Consider the following 19838-nt stretch of genomic DNA (forward strand, 5'->3'; position numbering starts at 1 on the left):
TACTTTCCAGTACCATCCCTCTGAGCACAATAATTCAATTTAATTACTCTAGCTGATAGCCACTGCTAGACCATGAATTAGTCTAATACTTTTAAGAAACACAATCAAAGCAAGAGACCATTGTCACATCATGCAGGCATGGAATTTCCTTTTAGTCCAGAGCAGGTTAAACACCAGTATTTGAAACAAAGAAATTTCATATTCATAGTGTGTTTTATCTTGTCTGAAATGAATTTCAGAAGTGCATTTTCTTGAGACATTTCCTTGGAAAATATCCCTATGCAAATTACTCTAATTTTTCAGTTTGCATCGCAACATTTTCTGATACCCTAGAGAGTTATCTAATTAGCATGTTTATTTTTCTTTTATTTAGTAAATGAAGCTAAAAAGTTTGAAGCTGCCAATTATTGCCTAATGTGTTGTACTGTATTTGCAATTGGCATCCATTCATTATTATGAATGAACATAGGAAATTATTCCCCCCCCCCCACTACACTTCACTGAGTTTCTCTTTATTGGCTATCATTCAGGCCATGCCCAAGAACTGATCCGGCATACCCATTGCTACATTCCGTATTTTTCGCTCTATAAGACGCACCAGACCACAAGACGCACCTAGTTTTTGGAGGAGGAAGACAAGAAAAAAAATATTCTGAATCTCAGAAGCCAGAACAACAAGAGGGATTGCTGCACAGCGAAAGCAGCGATCCCTCTTGCTGTTCTGGCTTCTGGGATAGCTGCACAGCCTGCATTCGCTCCCTAAGACGCACACACATTTCCCCTTACTTTTTAGGAGGGAAAAGTGAGTCTTATAGAGCAAAAAATACGGTACCTGATGACAATGCACTGCAAAACCATGGATGGCTTCACTTTATATCAGTGGCAGCGTGGGTGATAAGATAAAACCTGACTCTATGCTGCAAATTCCATGGGATCAAAGAGAAATCCACCTGCACCACCTTCTGTGCAGGCCAGCCCAGGTATAAGCAGAAACCATTCCAGTTCATTTCCTTCCAAACTATAGCCATTCCAGAAGTATACTATGGTTGATGCTATTGAAAGCTGCTTAGAGATCGAGGAGCAACATCAGGCTTCCTCAACCCTGGCCCTCCAGATGTTTTTGGCCTACAACTCCCATGATCCCTAGCTAGCAGACCCAGTGGTCAGGGATGCTGGGAATTGTAGTCTCAAAACATCTGGAGGGCCAGGGTTGAGGAAGCCTAACCAACATGGAGACATTTCCCCTATTTCTCACCTGGCAGCTAGGTCATCCTACAGAGCAGCCAAAATAGTTTCTTTGTCAAAACCAGGCCTGAACCCCAACTGCAATGGACCCAGAAAATCAGATTCATCCAAGACTGCTGGGTCTGGTTGGCAGCCACACACTCCAGCACTTTGCACAGGAAAGGGACATTAGCTAGTGGTCTATAGTTGTTAAAGTATGTTTATCCCATTTGCAGATGACACAAAGCTTGGAAAGATAACTGACACCATAGAAGACAGAATCAAGGGTCTTGACAGATTGGAACACTGGGCCAAAGCCAACACTGTGAAATTCAACAGAGACAAATGTCTTGCATTTAGGGGCAAAAGTGGTGAGCTTGGCAGCAGCGCATGTGAAAAGGATCTAGGTATCTTAGTTGATCGCAACGTGAACATGAGCTAGCAGTGTGACGTGGCTGTTGTGAAAGCTAATGCGTTTGTCATATGCATTAACAGAAACATAGCAAAGCTCTGCATCCACTTTCAATGAAGCTGAGTATCAAACCAAAGGAGGCAGCTATACAGTGGTGCCCCGCAAGACGAATGCCTCGCAAGACGGAAAACTCTCTAGACGAAAGAGTTTTCCGTTTTTTAGCTGCTTCGCTAGACGAATTTCCTATGGGCTTGCTTCGCAAGATGAAAATGTCTTGCCAGTTCCTGCTGGTTTTTTTCCCTTCCTCCCCCCCCTTTTCTAAGCCGCTAAGCCACTTATCAGCTGATCCGATCAGCAGATAAGCCGCTAAAAGCTGCTAATAGCGCTAATCCTTCAATGGGCTTTCTTCGCAAGACGAAAAAACCGCTAGACGAAGAGAATCACAGAACGGATTGTTTTCGTCTTGCGAGGCACCACTGTAGAGGTATTTCGGCCTCCTTCAAAGTGAAGCAGGCCTTATCTGAAATGGACCTAAGTACAGTGGACCGATCCCAGAACTTTGGTCCTGCTTTGGGGTTTTGTAGGGTATAAAAGCAGCTGTCAACAGGGTGATAAAAATCAATTATTTTAAAATAATGGATTTTTTTTATTTAAATCAGTTTTTCTTATTTAAATTGGATTTTTAAAATAAAATGCTTTTGGAGGAAAAATCTTTCTAAAGATAGTTTTCTATTTAAGTTACATTGTAGTCCAAAGGCTGTTCATCAGGAAATAAGGATTTGTTTTAAGTTTTTCATGTGTGCTAAAACTCAAGTCTAAGGTTTTTGGTTTTTTTAAAATCACTTAACAAATCAGTTAACAAACATGGATACATATGATATAATGTTACTGTTTTAGTTAAATAAATTGTTTAAATTGTAATTGAGGAAATGATTGTTTTTCTCCTTCCAATAAAGTACAGCAGAAAAGTTGTCCAAATATAAACAGTTAACATTAAACCTCATAATAATTTCATAATTATTTGTCTATGTATTTCTAATAGTATAACCAAATCAGTAATTTTTGATATAACTGTAAAAACTACTCTGAAAATTTATTATTCCAAAAATGAAACTTTAATCTGGTTGTAAATATTAAGATTATACCAGCAAGAATGACTCTTTCTGTAAAAAAATGATTTAAATAAAGTCTTACTGACTAGCGATTTAAATCGATTTAATTTAAATCAAATCCACCCTGGCTGTCAACAACTGAATGTGTCCCCGTCTGCCCAAAGCAGTCCCTGCTCTTGATCACTAAGTTGTCCACTAAGACCATAACATTTCTTTCCTTGGTAGTAACAACCAATTTTGACCCCTGTTGCATCAGGTTATATGTGAAATAAAACATTTTTTGCCCTAGTTTGCATTACTTTGTAAACTTACATTGGATTTAAGCTGACATTTTGTTGCTCATTCACCCAGCTTGGAAGATGGTTGTGATGTTCTTCTCAATGGCTGCTGGGCTTTTGATCATCCTGAATAATTAGTAAAGTTCTTATTGCCCTCCCCCCCCCCCCGACACCAATTCATTTATTAAAGTTGGATGGCACATGCTCCAACACAGGGCTTTGGGAAACAAGATGGCTTGTTTCCATGAATGTAAAAACTGACCATTGTCGTCTTTGCTTCTAATAAGCGTTTGGTTTTTATTTATTTTTTTGCCTATAGAGCCAAAACTGGTACCCAGTAAGTGGTGTCCGGAGACTCAGGGTAACCCCAAGATATGCAGGAGCTCAAGAATATCTGGAGGGAGGGCAGAAACCATAATGGGGGAGACCCACACACCACCCTCCAAAGCAGCCTGTAATAACTCAGAGTCGCAGAAGGCTAAGAGGGGGAAACTGCTAGCAGGCTGGGCGGAGGGAATGGAGCAGTGCAACTGGGGCAGGAGGATGGGAACATAGATAGATACAAAGGGAATAAATAAAGAAGTGTCTGGATGGGTCCCTTCCAAGTTCACACTGGGAATGTTTTTGAGGAGAGCTGCCCATATACATCAGTGGAGACATCCAAGATTGTAAAGTAGCTGGGATGGATCGCATGTGTCCACCAACAGCACACACACTCTGGGAGGCGGGGGGAGTTCTTACTGTTTCCAAATTCTTGGTGTGAAACATGCTTTAAAAATGGCCGCTAATGCCAATGCAAAATTCAAAGGAGATGCAATCCATTCTCCCCAAATTGCAAGGGCTGTTGCTAGAAGAGAGTGGCTCCTGATAGACCTGCAGTGTAGCTCACACTGAATACTGCAGCTCAGGCTACGAGTGGTTTGCAGCAATGCTGCAGTGTTGTCCAGACGTTATTAAACCCCTTATTGAAGTTTGGGCTGAAGCTGAAATAGTAATTTAAAGCTGTGCTGCAGTGTTATCCATTGCTTTTCCCCCCACGCTGCAGGTTAGGCTTGGAGAGCAGAACCCAAAAATCCTGCAGTGTAGCTCACGGTTATACACCTATCAAGGGATGGAGAACTGTGCTAAGGCAGGGTAGCTTATAGCAGCTCTCTACACTATATTCAGTGTTAATACGCTATGGCATTTTGTTGCGAGGTCCTGCTTCTATGTTCTACAGTGGTACCTCGGGTTACATACACTTCAGGTTACATACGCTTCCGATTACAGACTCTGCTAACCCAGAAATAGTACCTCGGGTTAAGAACTTTGCTTCAGGATGAGAACAGAAATTGTGCTCCGGCAGCGCGGTGACAGCAGGAGGCCCCATTAGCTAAAGTGGTGCTTCAGGTTAAGAACAGCTTCAGGTTAAGAACAGACCTCCGGAACGAAATAAGTACTTAACCCAAGGTAGCACACCACTGTAATACCAAACTGTTCTCTTGATGCTGGTCCTTATGTAAGCAAAATGGTACCATCCACACACAAGGGGAAAGGTTTCAGCAGGTTCAGGGAACCCGAATTTTGCTGAAGGACTGGAAAAAAATTAGGAAGAAGCAGCCTTGGGGAAGCCCCTGCCAAGGAACCCAGTGAAGACTCAGCAGCCATGAAATGCTGATTGGTTGTTGTGGGGTGGGGTGGGGGTAATAATAAGAATAGCCCTTATTAATGATTACTCTTTTTTCTCTTCTGAGAGAAGGAATAATAGGAAGGGGAATTATTCCTTTTGTTTGTTACTGTGTTATGTATTTTTTCTGTTTTTATATTGTAAACTGCCTTGTGACCCTCAGGTGAAGGGTGGTATAGAAAATTATTAAATATAAACAAACAGGACAGCTTCCGCTAAATTCATGTAGTTTGTCTGCTTTGACTGTATAGGTATATTTATATCTCCCATTTCTCCCATCATGGAACTCAATGTGATGGGTGTATGTAGAATTCCCAGGTGGTCTTGTATTCAGGCACTACCAGAACGATGCAGCCTCATTGATTTTAAGATGTCAATTAGTTCTTCTTTTCCTTTCCTTTCTTGTCAATTAGTTCTGAAGCACATCCTTTATCACCTCTGTTTGAGAAGATTCACTGCTTCTGACCAGTGATTCAGGTGTGAGAATCTGTCCCAATATTTTCTGCAGTGAATTCACTTCATTTCTTTGTCCTCCTTCAGTAATAGTTCGGTTCCTTTGTCACTTAATGTTCCTTTTCACTCTTGCTAGCCTCCTTCTGAGTTATTTTGAGAAAAGTTTATTATCTGTTCTTACCGGCTTTATAGCAACTTGCACAAATTCCTCCTGTGCCTTATCAGTTTATATTGGTTTTTCCAGAGTCTCTGCTTTTCTTTTTAAATTCCCATTTGGACAAGACTTCTGCATTTTTAAAGGAAGCATTCTTGCCTTTAAAACAAGAGTTTCCCTAGTGGTGCTATTGAAACATGTTGGTATCGTCTTAGACTTGGCTATATAATCAACTCCTAAGATAATGTTTAAGACAACCTCTAGATTTTCTGAACATATTTCCCCCTTCTGACTCTCCCTTTTAGTTTCCTTGTTTTAAATCTCCTTGCATTTTTGAAATCTTATTTTTTGAAACTAATTATGATGATTTTAGACTTCCCTGGCAATTCTTTGAGCATGTTTCTCTTGAACTTGATAATGTCTCAGTCTGTTCAACTAAGAGATATAGCAGCAAATGTAACATTGCCATTTTATGGAACGGTTATGTAGGAAAAGCATTGGAATGTACAGTACATCTTCCCTTTTGTACCCTCCTGCTTCAGCTGAGGGTACCACATGCCACGTAGCCTGACATCTAGAGATTTTTTCAACTGGGTTTGCATGGTGAAGGGGAGGACAAGAGCAGCTGCATTCATGATGGATCAGAACACCTTTGAGTCCAGCATGTTTGTGTCTTTTGAGCTATCTCAAAATGACTTTTCTCCAAAGCTGAGCCCCTTAGATGTGGATGAAGGACTTTTGCACACCACAAATACACATGGACAACTTGTGACACAGTTGTAACTCGTGTTTCTTTCATATTAAGTGCAGCTTGGAGCTTTATGGAATTTTTAAAGTGTGTGATTTATTTCTGCCTCTGCTTTTTGGTTTTATATAATTCTTTGATAATACCTTCAATTTATATATGAATAAGGGTTGACTCTCACATTACCTGGTTACCTGTGGGCTGCAAGCCATGTGTAATCCTTGACCAGGTTTCTTGGGACCCTGGTTCATGCCTCATGCAGAGATGGTATGGCATCAACTAAGTCTTACTCAGCGTAGAGCCATTTAAACAAATGAACGTAGCTAATTAATTTAACTGGGTCTACTCTTGAGTAAAAGAGTACCACCCAGAGTGTGGGGGAGAGAGGAGTGGGGTGGCACAGAGAAAGGAAGCGGTATTTAGTCCTGGAATGGTGCAATTCAATGCCCTCCATTGAAAGCAGCTCCCGTTGACTTTTCCCATGAGTCAAAAGCCCTTAATTGGAAAAAGAGTCCCCATAGTGTTGCACACACTATTGAGGTTGTTTAGGTCTACAGAAAGCAAACCGTGTGGCTGATCTAAATGGGTGGTATGCTTTTTGTTCCTTGTAACCCAAAGTTCACACACATACCTTGTGTGTTCCGTTCCCTTGATGCCACAAACTGTGTGTGTGTGTGTGTGTGTGTGTGTGTGTGTGTGTGTGTGTGTAAGTAAGGGTCGATGAATATTGCAACAGTGAGAATATTAAGCTCTCATTTGAAACTGGCGTCTGCTTCTCCTGGAAATGAAATTTCCCCCTTGCTGCCTGCAGAGCATGTTCCTCTGAGAATGGATTGATGCATTGCAGTGCGCATTGGGGCAGGCAGGGGTGGAGTCGAAAAGAGATGATTGCCAGGAAAGGCAAGATCTGCCTCCTTCCTTTGCAGCTGATTGACTGCTCTCCATGGCTGGGTCATACTGCTCTGTGAGTGGTGGTAGGAGTGACTTACAAGAACCCTCTATAAATGAAATTCATGATGTGGGAAAAGCCTAACACTGTTAATCTGCCATCTTAATCACAATAACATGATCTCAGTTTAACTTAATTCCATTTACATGTCTCATGTTTGCTCATAACTGGGTGTAAAAATAATTTCAACCAGGGTTATTAAATCAGTGGGACCAGAAGTACTGGACTTATGTGACCACACAAATTAGGGCAAATATGAGCTAAAATACTGCACAGAATTTTTGCTGTCTTGTTTATTATTTGGGGATAGGCTCTATGCCAGTAGAGCAAAGACTTTCTGCTGAAGCCACGTGGGCTTCAAGGGGAGCCAGAACTGACACTTAATCTGACATCTATATTCACTCTTACTCCTACAAAAGCTATAAAGTTGTTTTTCTCCACTGCTTGCTACCTTCAAACGCTTGGAAGCACTTGCATAGGAACAAACACTTTTCCAACCTTCCCTCTACCATACTTATTCAAATAAATGTTGCAGGAAGAATATTAAATTTTTGCCTCTTTGAGGTTACTCTGGCCAGGAATTAGGAAATTCCCTAAAAACACTGTTGGGGTACTTAAGGGGGCTTAATAAAGAGTTCCGCAGAAGAATTGACCCAAGTGCAGATCTTCTGCCTTTATCCCTGTATGTTTGACACCACACTTTGAGATTATATCTTCATCAGAATTATTATTTTAATCTGCTGTTCGTCTTAGCCAAGTAAATTTGCTGAGCTAGGGGTAGAGTTACTCTCTTGATACCTGCCTTTAACATGTTATACCTCTTGTAGGGTTGGAAAGAAATCTATTGGCATTGCTAAAGTCAATAAAAAATTCAACTGAACAAAAGAACAGAACAGAAAATGCTCCTTTGACCCATATTTTCTTTCTAATTGCATTGCTGTTTAGAAATCATGACAACTTCAGGAAAAGAGAACTTCCGACTGAAGAGCTATAAAAACAAGTCTCTGAATCCTGATGAAATGCGCCGCCGGCGGGAGGAAGAGGGCCTCCAGCTACGGAAGCAGAAACGAGAGGAGCAGGTACGCTCCTCCATAGGCAATGAAAATGAGAAATCCCATATTCAATTGCAGGATCTCTTGGCTTGGGTGTCACCCAACTTTGGATGGGCGGGGGAGTAGGGCATACCATTTTAGAGCGTGAAACATAACTTTTGCAAATTTACTTTTGCAAATTTATTCAGTGAGGGGTCTTAAAAATACGTTTTTGTGTGTGAGGAATTCAAACCTGCTGTTATTTTTGTTTTGTTTTTTATAAAGATATTTATTGCAATTTTTTTAAACAACAAACAAACCACCAAACATATAAAGTACCATCACCCTACAGACAAACAAAGTCAAAGCAAAGTTAAGAAATAAACAAAGAATAAAAGAATACATATAAAATACAGTTGTTCATAGGTCATATTTTCATAGTCTTTGGACTTCCTCACATCACCCTTCCCTGCGTTCTCAGTCAGATAGTTATAGACAGCAATTTATTACCTTATTTCAGTTCTTATTTTATAAATCTCAGATATTATGTCCCAAACCTGCTGTTATTTTTGTGATTGGACAACATTTAGCTTGATAAACCTTCTTTTGAATAAAAAGCACGTGTTTCCCTGGATAAAACATACCCTACTAAGCATACAGCATTACTTTGTAATCATAAAACAACAATAGAAAGTAATGACATCAATTAATAATAAATTTAAACAGCAAGTTTCATCAAGTCTTGCTTTGATTCATTCTTGGACACCAGCCACCACCTTGCTTCTGCCTCTGATGTAGCCTTCAGGATTCTCATGTTTATACTCCCTGCCTCCTGCCTCTGTGCCTTGTTTCACACATTTCTGTATAGACTGAGCATGGCAAGACCACTGTGGAACCTGCATGGGCTCATTGATGAACTGACTGATTCTGCTGTAGTAAGACTATCCCAAAGGAGGCTACCCTGTCAGACCAGTCTAGCAGCTCCAACAGAGACGAAACACAGAGGCTGATGGAAGCTGTCTTCTTTGGATGTACATAAAGATCTCCCAGTGTGTTGTCATCTCCGCTCCTCAAGTCAGCGATATTTCGGGCGCCAGCTCTCCTTTGCTCACTATTATCTGAGCACAAGAGTGTCTAGACTATCATTTCTCTGAATTCATACCATGCTGAACGCTGTGTGGTTGGCAAAACAGCATCTACTACAGCCTTATTTTGCAGCCTAACTCGCCACAGCTGAAAGAAGATGATGTGTGGACCTTCCCCACAAGAGTGTTTTACTCTGACATTGTGTGATGTAGCGTGTCGGATTGGGACATGGGAGACCAGGAATTCACTGATCTGTGGCCCCACTTTATGATTTCTATATAGTGTTTAAAAAATCACTATCTTTGGTTATATTCTCTCAGTGTATAAACAGTGTTAGTTGTAACTCTGTAATTTCTCTGCATATCTCTCTCCAGTTGTTTAAACGCAGAAATGTTGCTACAGCTGATGAAGAAGCGGAAGAGGAAGTTATGTCAGATGGCGGCTTCCATGAAACCCAAATGAATAACATGGAAATGACTTCTGTAAGTGGAGCAAAGACTTGACAACTCCATTCAGTTTGCTTTTCCAGTAGTGCCAGCTGTGATTTCTAAGGCTGCAATCTCAAAACACACTTCCCTGGAAAGCGGTTCATCTACGATCACTTGGACATGCCTAACTTGTGTATATTTGGCAGCAGTTGCTGCACTCTGCCACTGAAAATGCCCTCTTAAGGGAGCAATCTAGACTTTGCCCCTGCCTGTGGGACTTTGCAGAGCACTGGGGCCATTGCCACATACACAGCCTTGTTGCTCACGAGGGCCAGGGTAGAAAGTGAATCTTTTGCATGGTAGAAAGTGAATCTTTTGCAGGGTAGAAAGTGAATCTTTTGCAGTTTTCAGGCCCAGGTTGGGCACCACACCATCACATGATGGCATTGGAACCAGCTTAGGATCCAATGTTTCAGGGCTCTCTGTTCACCCCTGTTGGCAGGGATCCTGCCAGTGTCCTCCTGGCATATTTGGCAGGCAGAAGCAGGAGGTCAGCACTGGTGACTCTTGGGAGGCCAGCTTAGCCAGGAAAGCTGGGCTGACAGTCACTTCCACTCATTCTAGCCCCTGGTCTGGAGTAAGGGGTATTTGGATTGTTCAGCCCGTCCAGTAACAAATGGTGCTATCTTAATTATATACCTCTTTTCCACTTCCTTCAAGCAGTTTGCAGACCAGTAGGTATGAAAAAAAAATTAATAACGATGCAAAAAGTCAGTTCTTAGGGCTTTTTAGTGCCAGCCAGACTCAGTTTCTTACTTTGCAATGTGAATACATAGATACCTTTGATAAATTTGGGACTGGGCTAGGTATATGACATAAATAGGGATTACAAAGGTGGTTTTTGTTAAATAGCTGATGGGGGGGGATCAAATCAGGACTTCGCCATGGGGGGAGCTGCTTTAACCTTTTGCCACTGCCACACTATCTCCTGCTCCTATTTTCAGTGGTAGTTTTGAGAAGGAACTTTTCTGGCTGGATTTTAGACAGGAAATTATATTTTACATACTCTTACTCCCTTCTGCATTTGCACTTGGAGTTGCCTTCATTGCATTTCTTCTTTATAGTAACACATTGAGAAGTATTTGCCCTTAAATTTGAGGCAAAAGTGACAATATTTTTCCTTTGTCATTGCAGAGTGCAGTGATCACATCTGATATGACTGAGATGATTTTCTCCAATAGTCCAGAACAGCAGCTCTCAGCTACCCAGAAATTCCGAAAACTACTCTCAAAAGGTGAGTGCTAGAGGTAGTTATGAAAAAGCTCAGCTTCTGTTCCTGTTTGTATCCCAATATACATGATTGCCACTAACTTTTCTGTAACCCCCTGAATCCCCTGTTGGTCCTTTCCTCACCGCTTGCATTCACGACCAGCCAATGCCCCCCAAGCGCTGGGGTCAGGGGGACGAGTGGAGCCAGGGCATGGCTGGGAGAGCTGGAACTGCTTTGACTATTGGCAGTTGGCTATTTTATTCTGTGTTGTTGTTGTTTACCTGCTTGTTTTATGTACCCTTTTGTGTTTTATGTCATATTTCGTCTTGTTCATTGTTTGGGCATCACTGTGCGCAAAGGTGGAATAGGTGGGGTTATATACAAATAATCAACCCGCCACTGCCTTCCTGCTGACTTCAGCATGGAGACTGCAGCCACTGAGCAGCTGCCCTCCTCTCCCTGTGCAGTCTTGGATCCAGGATGTTATTAGAAGAGGGATGTTATGGTGGAGCCACTCAAAACTGATGTTAGACAGGCAGTGCCTGTGCTACAACCTCATTCCCCAGTTCTCCTTTGTTATGTAAGGGTTTTAGGGATAGAGGTGCTTCTAATCTTGTCATTAGGCAGCAGGTGGCGCTGTGGTTTCACTGAGCCCATTGGGCTTGCCGATCAGAAGGTCGGCGGTTCAAATCCCTGCGACCGTGTGAGCTCCCATTGCTCAGTCCCTGCTCCTGACAACCTAGCAGTTTGAAAACATGCCAGTGCAAGTAAATAAATAGGTACTGCTTTGACGGGAAGGTAAAGGGCGCTTCCGTGCTCTGGTTTCCGTCACGGTGTTCCATTGTGCCAGAAGCAGTTTTGTCATGACCCGGGAAGCTGTCTGTGGACAAAGGCTGGCTCCCTCAGCCTGAAAGCAAGATGAGCGCCACAACCCCATAGTCGCCTTTGACTGGACTTAACCGTCCAGGGGTTCTTTACCTAATCTTGTCATTAAACTTTGGGACCTGCAGCTTTGGAACACTTAAGTGGGGCAGCAGTTCTTATGGGAACAGGTCCTAGGGTATCAGTTAAATTAATAAAACAATAAATGGCTGTTACCTGTTTCTAAATGGGAAATGTCACATTGCAGGCATGAAAGACCCAAGTATAAGAACGGAGGGTGTAGAAGATTGCATGTAAAGTAATAAACTGAATGCCTTGGACAACTGATATTATCTGTTTCTTGTGTAAGCACATAGCTTCACTTAAAAGGGTGGAAAAACCGACTCTGGTATCTTTGTGCTTTCAATAGAACCGAATCCTCCTATAGACGAGGTCATCAGTACACCAGGAGTGGTGCCCAGGTTTGTAGAGTTCCTCAAGCGGAAAGAAAACTGCACTTTACAGGTATGTGTGTTCTGTTCCTCAATTTTATAGAATAGACTTTGATAATTAAAGTAAAAAAAAGAGGTGGGATTTTCTTAAAGGCCTGTGGGCTCTTGCAATAAATGCTGTCTGTCCTAAAGGACTCATTCGATTTAACCTTGGGAGTTAATTAGAAAATATCCTTGAAATTCCATCAAGATTGAGGAGAAGATGGCCTGCTATAGACTTATCTTCAGCCTTTATAGGTCAGAGTGCCAGCAATGCCTCCTTCCATGATATTTTTGACTGTATGAAGGTCAAGAAAGTCAATTCACTCCTTCTCCCAACTCCTGGTTTTCCATTTCTCTTTTCCGGTGGACACTCCTGGGGCTCCCGTGGGCCACTGAGCATCCCCTGCCCTCACTGGGCTGTTTTTTGTTTGTTTTTTGGGGGGGTGCTCTCTTTGGGCTCCAGTTGTCTCAGAGTTGACCATTGGAGTGAACAAGTGGGATTAATAACATATGCTCAGGGACCTGTTTCCTCTGTGCAAGACTTTTTGCTCCCCCCTAACAAAAAACCCTAACATTCTTTGGCTACTGGGCACACTTTGCCTTCATTGGGTTGTTATGCAGTGTTTTTTTGCCCTGGGTTTGTATTTTTTAAAAGAGCTTTTTGTACTGTGAACTTCAGGAGTTTCCTGGTCTGTGCTAATACCTCCCTCTCGTTTCTAAGTGGATCCAGTTTGGGCCATTTCGGTTGGCACTCTCTACCTTGAGGTCACAGTTAGAGGGAGTGGTGATGATATTACAAATGGCTGAGAGTGGCTTGCCTAAGGCTTAAACAGTGAGCTCATGAAAGAGGCAAGAATCAAATTCCAGGTCTCTCTTAGCCATCATTTTACATCAGTTTGAGTTGCCTTTATACAATGTGCCCAGTGAAAGTAAATTTAAGTGTCTTCAAGGTTAGCTGTCGTGTTTCTTTGCATTTAGTTAACTTTTTTTAAAAAAAGTCCAGGGAATGTTGAAGCAATTTGGGATATGATCCCTTCAAATTATGTCCCAACAAAGCTCTTCAGTTTGTGATATCAGGAGAAAAATAGGTACACATTTGACTCTGCTGTTACCTATACACCCTGTATTAAGAACATAGGCCACTAGTCCAGCATTCTGTTCTCACAGTAGCCTTCCTGTTAGAGGCATACACTTTTCTTCTGCACACACTTTTTAATGAATGCTAATTGCAGCATGTCTGTCTGATAATGCAATATTATTTGCAGAATTGTGTTTTACATAGAAAGCAGATGAGCAGGATGTTAGTGGGAGAAAAGCTGATTAAAGTGTCTGCTAGATGGCTTGTGCTTGTTGCCACCTCTGACCAAGTGCATGGCATGGCAACTACCCCAAATTAGTGCAGATTTCTGGTTCAAGCATCGTGTCGTAGACAAACCGCTGCTGAAGAATGGCTTCCTCTCTCTCTCCTGTTCCAGTTTGAAGCTGCCTGGGTGCTGACTAACATTGCCTCCGGAAATTCCCTTCAGACTCGGATTGTGATCCAAGCGGGAGCTGTTCCTATCTTCATAGAGCTACTCAGCTCAGAATTTGAAGATGTGCAAGAACAGGTTAGTGTCTCTAAAGGCAAGATAGCATAGAGGCTGCTGGGTATAGCGCACGCCACTGAGTTTCCTCCTATTCCTAGTTTCAAGTCCTCCAGCTGCTGACGCTCATCTGGTTTAAAAAGATGGCAAACAAAAGTCTTACTTGTGAGATGCAGAACCTTTGGCCCATGGACTTAATCCGGGCAACAGGGATGAGTTCTTTTCCTCCTCTTCAGAAAATGCTGGGTGTATTCTGAGTTTTTCCATGTGCACTGCAATCAGGAAGAAGATTGCTTGCCACTTTCCAGCTGATCTGTGTTTGCGTGCTCATCCTTCTGATCACAGCACAGCAGAAGGGGAGGTGTAAACCTCTCTGCCTAGAGCAGCGTCTTGGGGAATTCAGATCAGCCCTCCTGGCTGATCAGCATGGATCAGGGGAGGCGTGTGGAGGGCCTGGTTTTCATCCCTGTGGAGCATGCTGAGTGGAGAAGTTTTAAGTATTGCTGTGATTGGGGTGAAAATAATGCCTCCACTCCTTAACTGATTTTTATGGATCCCAAGGGAAGGGGGAGCTGAGCAGAAGGCAGTGTGTTGGTATTATGTGTTTCTGGGTGTAATTTTTGGTGGGTGCACACTTCTGATTCTAGTATATAAACTGTTTAAATACATAAATAAAGGGAAACAGTAACTCTTTAGAACCTCAATGATTCCTATTGCCTCATGTTCAAACAACTCAACTTATCTAGCAAGCTGTGACTTGGCTCAATACTGATAGGTGGGAGCAGTCAGGCTGGCTCATATATGAATATGACGTTAAGACAATTATTGGTGCTGAGATACAGGACAAGGGAGCGTTGCACTCTCATAAAAGTTGATCTAACAGTATCCTGTCTTCTTTCTCAGGCTGTTTGGGCCCTCGGCAATATTGCTGGGGACAGTACTATGTGTAGAGATTACGTGCTGGACTGCAACATCTTACCCCCTCTATTGCAGTAAGTTTTCTAGATGGTGTTCAAGTTTATTTGCCAGCAGTGCCCGATAGAATAACCCTGACCGGAGTGGTTTTGTGTGTGTCTGTGTTCATGTGCTCATGCAGATGAGCACTACAGTATTAGCACAGAAGAATTTGGTGTAATGTGCAAACTATTAGAGACACTTATTGTCTGACTCTACCTAGATAACTTTGTAGTTGATATTTATTGCTTTAATGTGGTCTGTTGGGAAGGATGCATAGAGAGGAGAAAATATTTCATCATTTGGCCAGCCCTACAAGCAAAAGGTAAGCTTAGGCTGGAATCCTAATTCCACTAACATAGGAGTAAGCCCAACTGAATTTTAGGGACTTACTTCTGAGTAAACATAGGATTGTGCGCATAGGAGGTGTTGCTATACTTGCATTTCTTACACCGACCTCCATATCTTCCCTCATTAGCAGCAAGTTTTACTCTCCCCCCCCCCCCATGTCATTCTGTGAAAGCATGACATTTCCTCCTGAACTTCTGGGGAATAAAAAATACAGTAGTACCTCGGTTTTTGAACATAATCCATTCCGGAAGACCCTTTGAGTTCCAAAACGTTCCAAAACTCAAAACAGAAATCGAGGTGCCACTGTAACTATGGGAATTTAACAGGGTTTTCTTTTATAAGCATGATTTCAAGTTAGAAAGCAGATACCCGGTAGTTTGTGTTCAGTGTCCTCTTCTTCTCATAAGCTTTCTGTTGCAATACTTTTTCCCTTTTTTGTATTTTCAGATTGCTTTCCAAACAGAATCGTCTCACCATGACTCGGAATGCCGTGTGGGCACTCTCTAATCTTTGCAGAGGAAAGAATCCTCCCCCAGACTTTGCTAAGGTAGGAAATAAAGTCTGAAAAGCATTGCCTTTTGTGGATAAGAAAAGGAGTTCACAACATTCCTTTCTGGAGCAGCCTTCTTAAATATCTGGAGGCTTTTAAGGAAACAAAGTTCTCATCTCGTTTTAAAAAATAATTGTTTGCTGTCATGTATGCTTCCAGATGGGATGATGGGAGTTGTAGTCCAACCACAGCTGGGGGACCAAGTTTGAGAAACACTGGTTTAGGTCCTTTGTTGAAAAAGATCTGCGCACAGTAGTAATTGTGATGACAGGCATGCTTATTCCATTGATTTTTCACCCCTCTCGTTCCTTTGTAGGTCTCCCCCTGTCTGAGTGTGCTGTCATGGCTGCTCTTTGTCAACGACACAGATGTCCTAGCAGATGCCTGTTGGGCACTCTCATACTTGTCTGATGGACCCAATGATAAAATCCAGGCTGTGATTGATGCAGGAGTATGTAGGAGACTTGTGGAACTCCTGATGTAAGGACTTGAGATCAAGCAAATTTATTTAATCAAGCAAGTCCATTAAATGTTGTCCTTTTACTTGCCGTCATGTCAGGCTGGCCTTGGCTTTTATTTCTTGCTGAAAGTGCAGGTGTAAATACATTATTTGGGGGCCACCTGTTTTGAACCACATTGCAGGAACAGTGGTTATTATGTCCCTATTACTTAAAGAAACAAAGGAATAAATAGAACACAGTGGCCTTGCATCCTGGCAGCAAGACACAACAGTTGAAGACGTGACTATGAAACAAATAACATTTGACTCTGTTAAACTGAAGCCTTTCTTTTTTTCCCTTTTCTAGGCATAACGACTACAAAGTGGTATCTCCTGCTTTGCGAGCCGTTGGGAACATTGTTACAGGGGATGATATCCAGACCCAGGTATAAACAGTGCTCACGGCAACAACATTTACTGATTCCAGATTTCACAGTCACTGAATAGAAGTAAATCTCTTTCTTTCAGTCCTCAGCCTTAAGAGGCTTCATAGAGTTGAACATGTATTGTGGGTTATATCCAATGAAAATGTTGCACAAGCAGAAGAGCTTCTGCTCAGACAATGGGACTTTTCCTTCCTCTCCACCCTCTGTGCACCCCACACATTCCCCTCCAAATCTTTCCTGGGGGTTCTCCCTGTCAGCATCGCCCTTGAGCCAGTGCCACCGACTGGACTCACCCACTTCAGCCACTCTCTGGGCCAGGCAAGCTGGGGTAGCACTTCCAGAGACCACCTTCTGCACAGGAACAGGTCAAAGTGCTGGGGACTCACAACTCAGAGTTGTGAGCACCAGATTCACTTCCGAAGACAGTCGTTGCACAGCAGAGTACAGCAGAGCATAAACCACTCGGAGAACAGCTCTGTAGAATAACTACTTTTATTCTATCTACAACTATCATACAAACTATATACAGAGCTAAATGAAGAAGCTGAACTGCACTGAGTGTCTGCAGCTGCTCTTAGCAGCAACCTTATCTATACAGAGATAACTCTCTCTCTAACACTCAGTCTCTCTTTGATGTGAGGCTGGAGCGGAATAAGTAGTGAGCAGAAACTCCCCCCCCCCCTCCTCTCTGGAGAATCAGCAGAGAACATCAGCAGATTCTTGGAATGGGAGGGGTGAAATCTCCTCACTCCCAACACTCTGGAGCAGGTATGGGGGTTGGAGGAGGAGAAGTTCTATTGTGCAAATAGAACTCTTTCTGCCCATGCAATGACTTCGTTGGATTCAACCCTCCCCCCCCCCCCTTTAACCCCCTTGAGGTTTTGTGCCTTGAAATCCTGTGTTCAGAAAGCTACATTGGCCTTATTCCTGGTGCCCTTGGCCTGCGCTCTCCTTGAAATACTCATTCCTGTGCTTACTAGTTCCAACTCTCTAGGATACGGCTAAATCTTTGAGACATACATAATCGCTTGTGGCATTCTTTAGTATCATGCTTCTCAAAACATTTGAAGTCAGAGCCAATTATATGCAAACTCCACTTTTTTGAGCCTGACCTTCCTCCCCTGCAACAGAAAACGTGAGCATATCAATATAGTGAGTAAAATGATGATGATGATGATGATGATGCTAATATAGGTGTGGCCGAATAGAAATTCAGCATGACAGGAAGGGAAGGAGTCCGTCTCTTCAGTGGTGCTCCCAGTGATAGTGTGCTGTTCACCTAGTTGTGGCAGGGAGACTTTCTTTCTGGAATCTGCTCAGGAAAAGTGCCAGGACCCACAGTTTGAGAAACACTGTCCGAGCTTGTTGGCTATAGGGTATCTGTGCATATCCTTTTCACTGATTTTTTTTTTTTAGTGCCTAGGAACCAAGCACTATTTGTGCTACTCAACTTTCTTATTTCAGTTCAGAATCTTGGAGTTTTCAAGTCAAGTTCTGAGCATGCAGCCTTCCTCAGTGTTAGATTGTAAATCTGTCTTTTGAGCATGGTGGTCTCTGATATTTTGAGTAGACTTTCTTTGTATCTCTTGCACCTGCATTTGTAAACACATCTTTGTAATGTTCACCAGAATCCTTTCTTCTCGTCAGTTGTGCACCTGCGGTACAGTGGCAAAACCCACCCTTTGTATCCTTCATGGGCTGCAAGAGCAAGTCTTGTGAGACTTGTTAAATAAAGTCTAATGATAAACAACCCCTCCTTGCTCTTCTTTGGCAAAGTCTGCCACTTCATTGCGGGAGAAATTTAAGCTTTCAAAATAATATTTTCCATTCTTTCACATTTACTTTCTTGCTCATCTTATATTTACAGGGTTAGAGCGTGAGACATCTAGGTTCATTGGTTAGATTCGTTAACATGAAAATGCCTACCTATGCAGTCTTTAACATTATTAATACATTACTTAGAATATCTGCCTCCTCATCAGTGACAGCTTACTTTCTACTAAATCTGAGACGAGAAAGGTATTGAGTGCACCTGTCTTCTCCGTCGAGTTCTTCAAACTCTCATGCCCTGCTCAGTATCTGCTCCTGTCATTGACAGTACTTTCTGTGCATGGAAAAGGCCTTTATGTTGCCTTTTCTGCCTCTTTCGTTCTTTTCGTTTCTTCCCACTTGATTTTATCTTCAGGCAGACCTACTGCTATCTTATTCTCCCCTTTACTTCCTTGAGCTTTCTGCTTTTTCTCAGCATATTCTTTTGATTTTAGATAAGGGGGAAAATCTCTTTATTATGCCTTCCTCATGTTTGCTTAAGGTACGTGTGCATGGATTTTTTAGATCCATCTTTTGGATGCAGTCTAAAATCAATCTCTTTCTTTCCCTTTCCCAGGTAATATTGAATTGTTCGGCTCTGCAGAGTTTACTACACTTGCTTAGCAGTCCTAAAGAATCAATAAAAAAGGAAGCATGTTGGACAATATCAAACATCACAGCTGGAAACAGAGCGCAGATTCAGGTAATGAAGCTGGTTGGCTCAGAGGTTCACTTGCCAAGACAAAATCAGATTCTTAGATCTATTGCTGTCCATGCAGACTTTGGCAGAATATTACACGCTCTTGCTTGTATCTCGTTTGGCATTTTCAGCAGACTTTTATAAATTCAAGATCAGAACTGGAAAATGTCAGGAGAACAGGAGAATAACTCTACTCCTCCCCCCACAAAATATTAGACCAGTTGGAGATGGATGCTCAATACTGTTGAATAAAAACAAAACAAGCAAACAAAAACCACTGTTGAATCCAGATTTCCATGATTAGAGTAACCTGCGCCATCCCCCTTTCTGCTGGACTCAAGCCGGTTATTTGGTCTAAACAACAAACAAACCTATGGTCACGTAAAGCATCCTCAATAAACACACGAGACGTAACCGGCTGTGTTCTCAGATAAATTTAGCAGGGGATCAAATACTTTCCCCCCTCATTGTAGCACTCTGTGTCATATTACTGTGTTGAAGCAAATAATCCCGATTTTTAAATCTGCTATTAAGACCTTGTTTATTTTTCAGACTGTCATAGATGCCAACATTTTCCCAGCCCTGATAAGTATATTGCAAACTGCCGAGTTTCGGACAAGAAAAGAAGCAGCTTGGGCTATTACTAATGCAACATCTGGTGGCTCTGCTGAACAGATCAAGTAAGTGCCAGCAAGGTTTCCAAACAAAGATCTTCACGGTGGAAAGGTTGAGAGCTGGTGCTGCAAAGTTTCTCTTTTCCTGCCCTCCTCATCCCCCTTGACCAAAAGATGCCTTCTCTATTCACACATGTTTTCTCATATCTCTGTCAGGAGTGGGGAACCT

At 42.3% G+C, this 19838-nt stretch overlaps 1 protein-coding gene across 2 annotated transcripts in view; it reads left to right on the forward strand.

Annotated features, from left to right (window-relative positions):
- KPNA1 (karyopherin subunit alpha 1) overlaps positions 1 to 19838 on the forward strand; it is a 28919-nt gene that overhangs the window by 5026 nt on the left and 4055 nt on the right. The window contains exons 1-12 of one of the 2 annotated variants that reach the window (XM_083481809.1): positions 1466 to 1595; positions 7939 to 8072; positions 9485 to 9592; positions 10733 to 10832; positions 12100 to 12194; positions 13639 to 13770; positions 14650 to 14738; positions 15499 to 15598; positions 15918 to 16081; positions 16408 to 16486; positions 18873 to 18998; positions 19548 to 19675. In XM_083481809.1, the coding sequence (XP_083337935.1) occupies positions 7944 to 8072; positions 9485 to 9592; positions 10733 to 10832; positions 12100 to 12194; positions 13639 to 13770; positions 14650 to 14738; positions 15499 to 15598; positions 15918 to 16081; positions 16408 to 16486; positions 18873 to 18998; positions 19548 to 19675 (1250 nt within the window). In that variant the 5' untranslated portion in view covers positions 1466 to 1595; positions 7939 to 7943. Of the gene's footprint in view, positions 1 to 1465; positions 1596 to 7938; positions 8073 to 9484; positions 9593 to 10732; positions 10833 to 12099; positions 12195 to 13638; positions 13771 to 14649; positions 14739 to 15498; positions 15599 to 15917; positions 16082 to 16407; positions 16487 to 18872; positions 18999 to 19547; positions 19676 to 19838 lie in introns of those variants that run through there. The other variant, XM_083481810.1, reaches the window with a different exon arrangement.

This window comes from Podarcis liolepis (genome assembly GCF_965112155.1).
Source record: "Podarcis liolepis genome assembly, chromosome: 17".
In the NCBI taxonomy this organism is placed as follows: domain Eukaryota; kingdom Metazoa; phylum Chordata; class Lepidosauria; order Squamata; family Lacertidae; genus Podarcis; species Podarcis liolepis.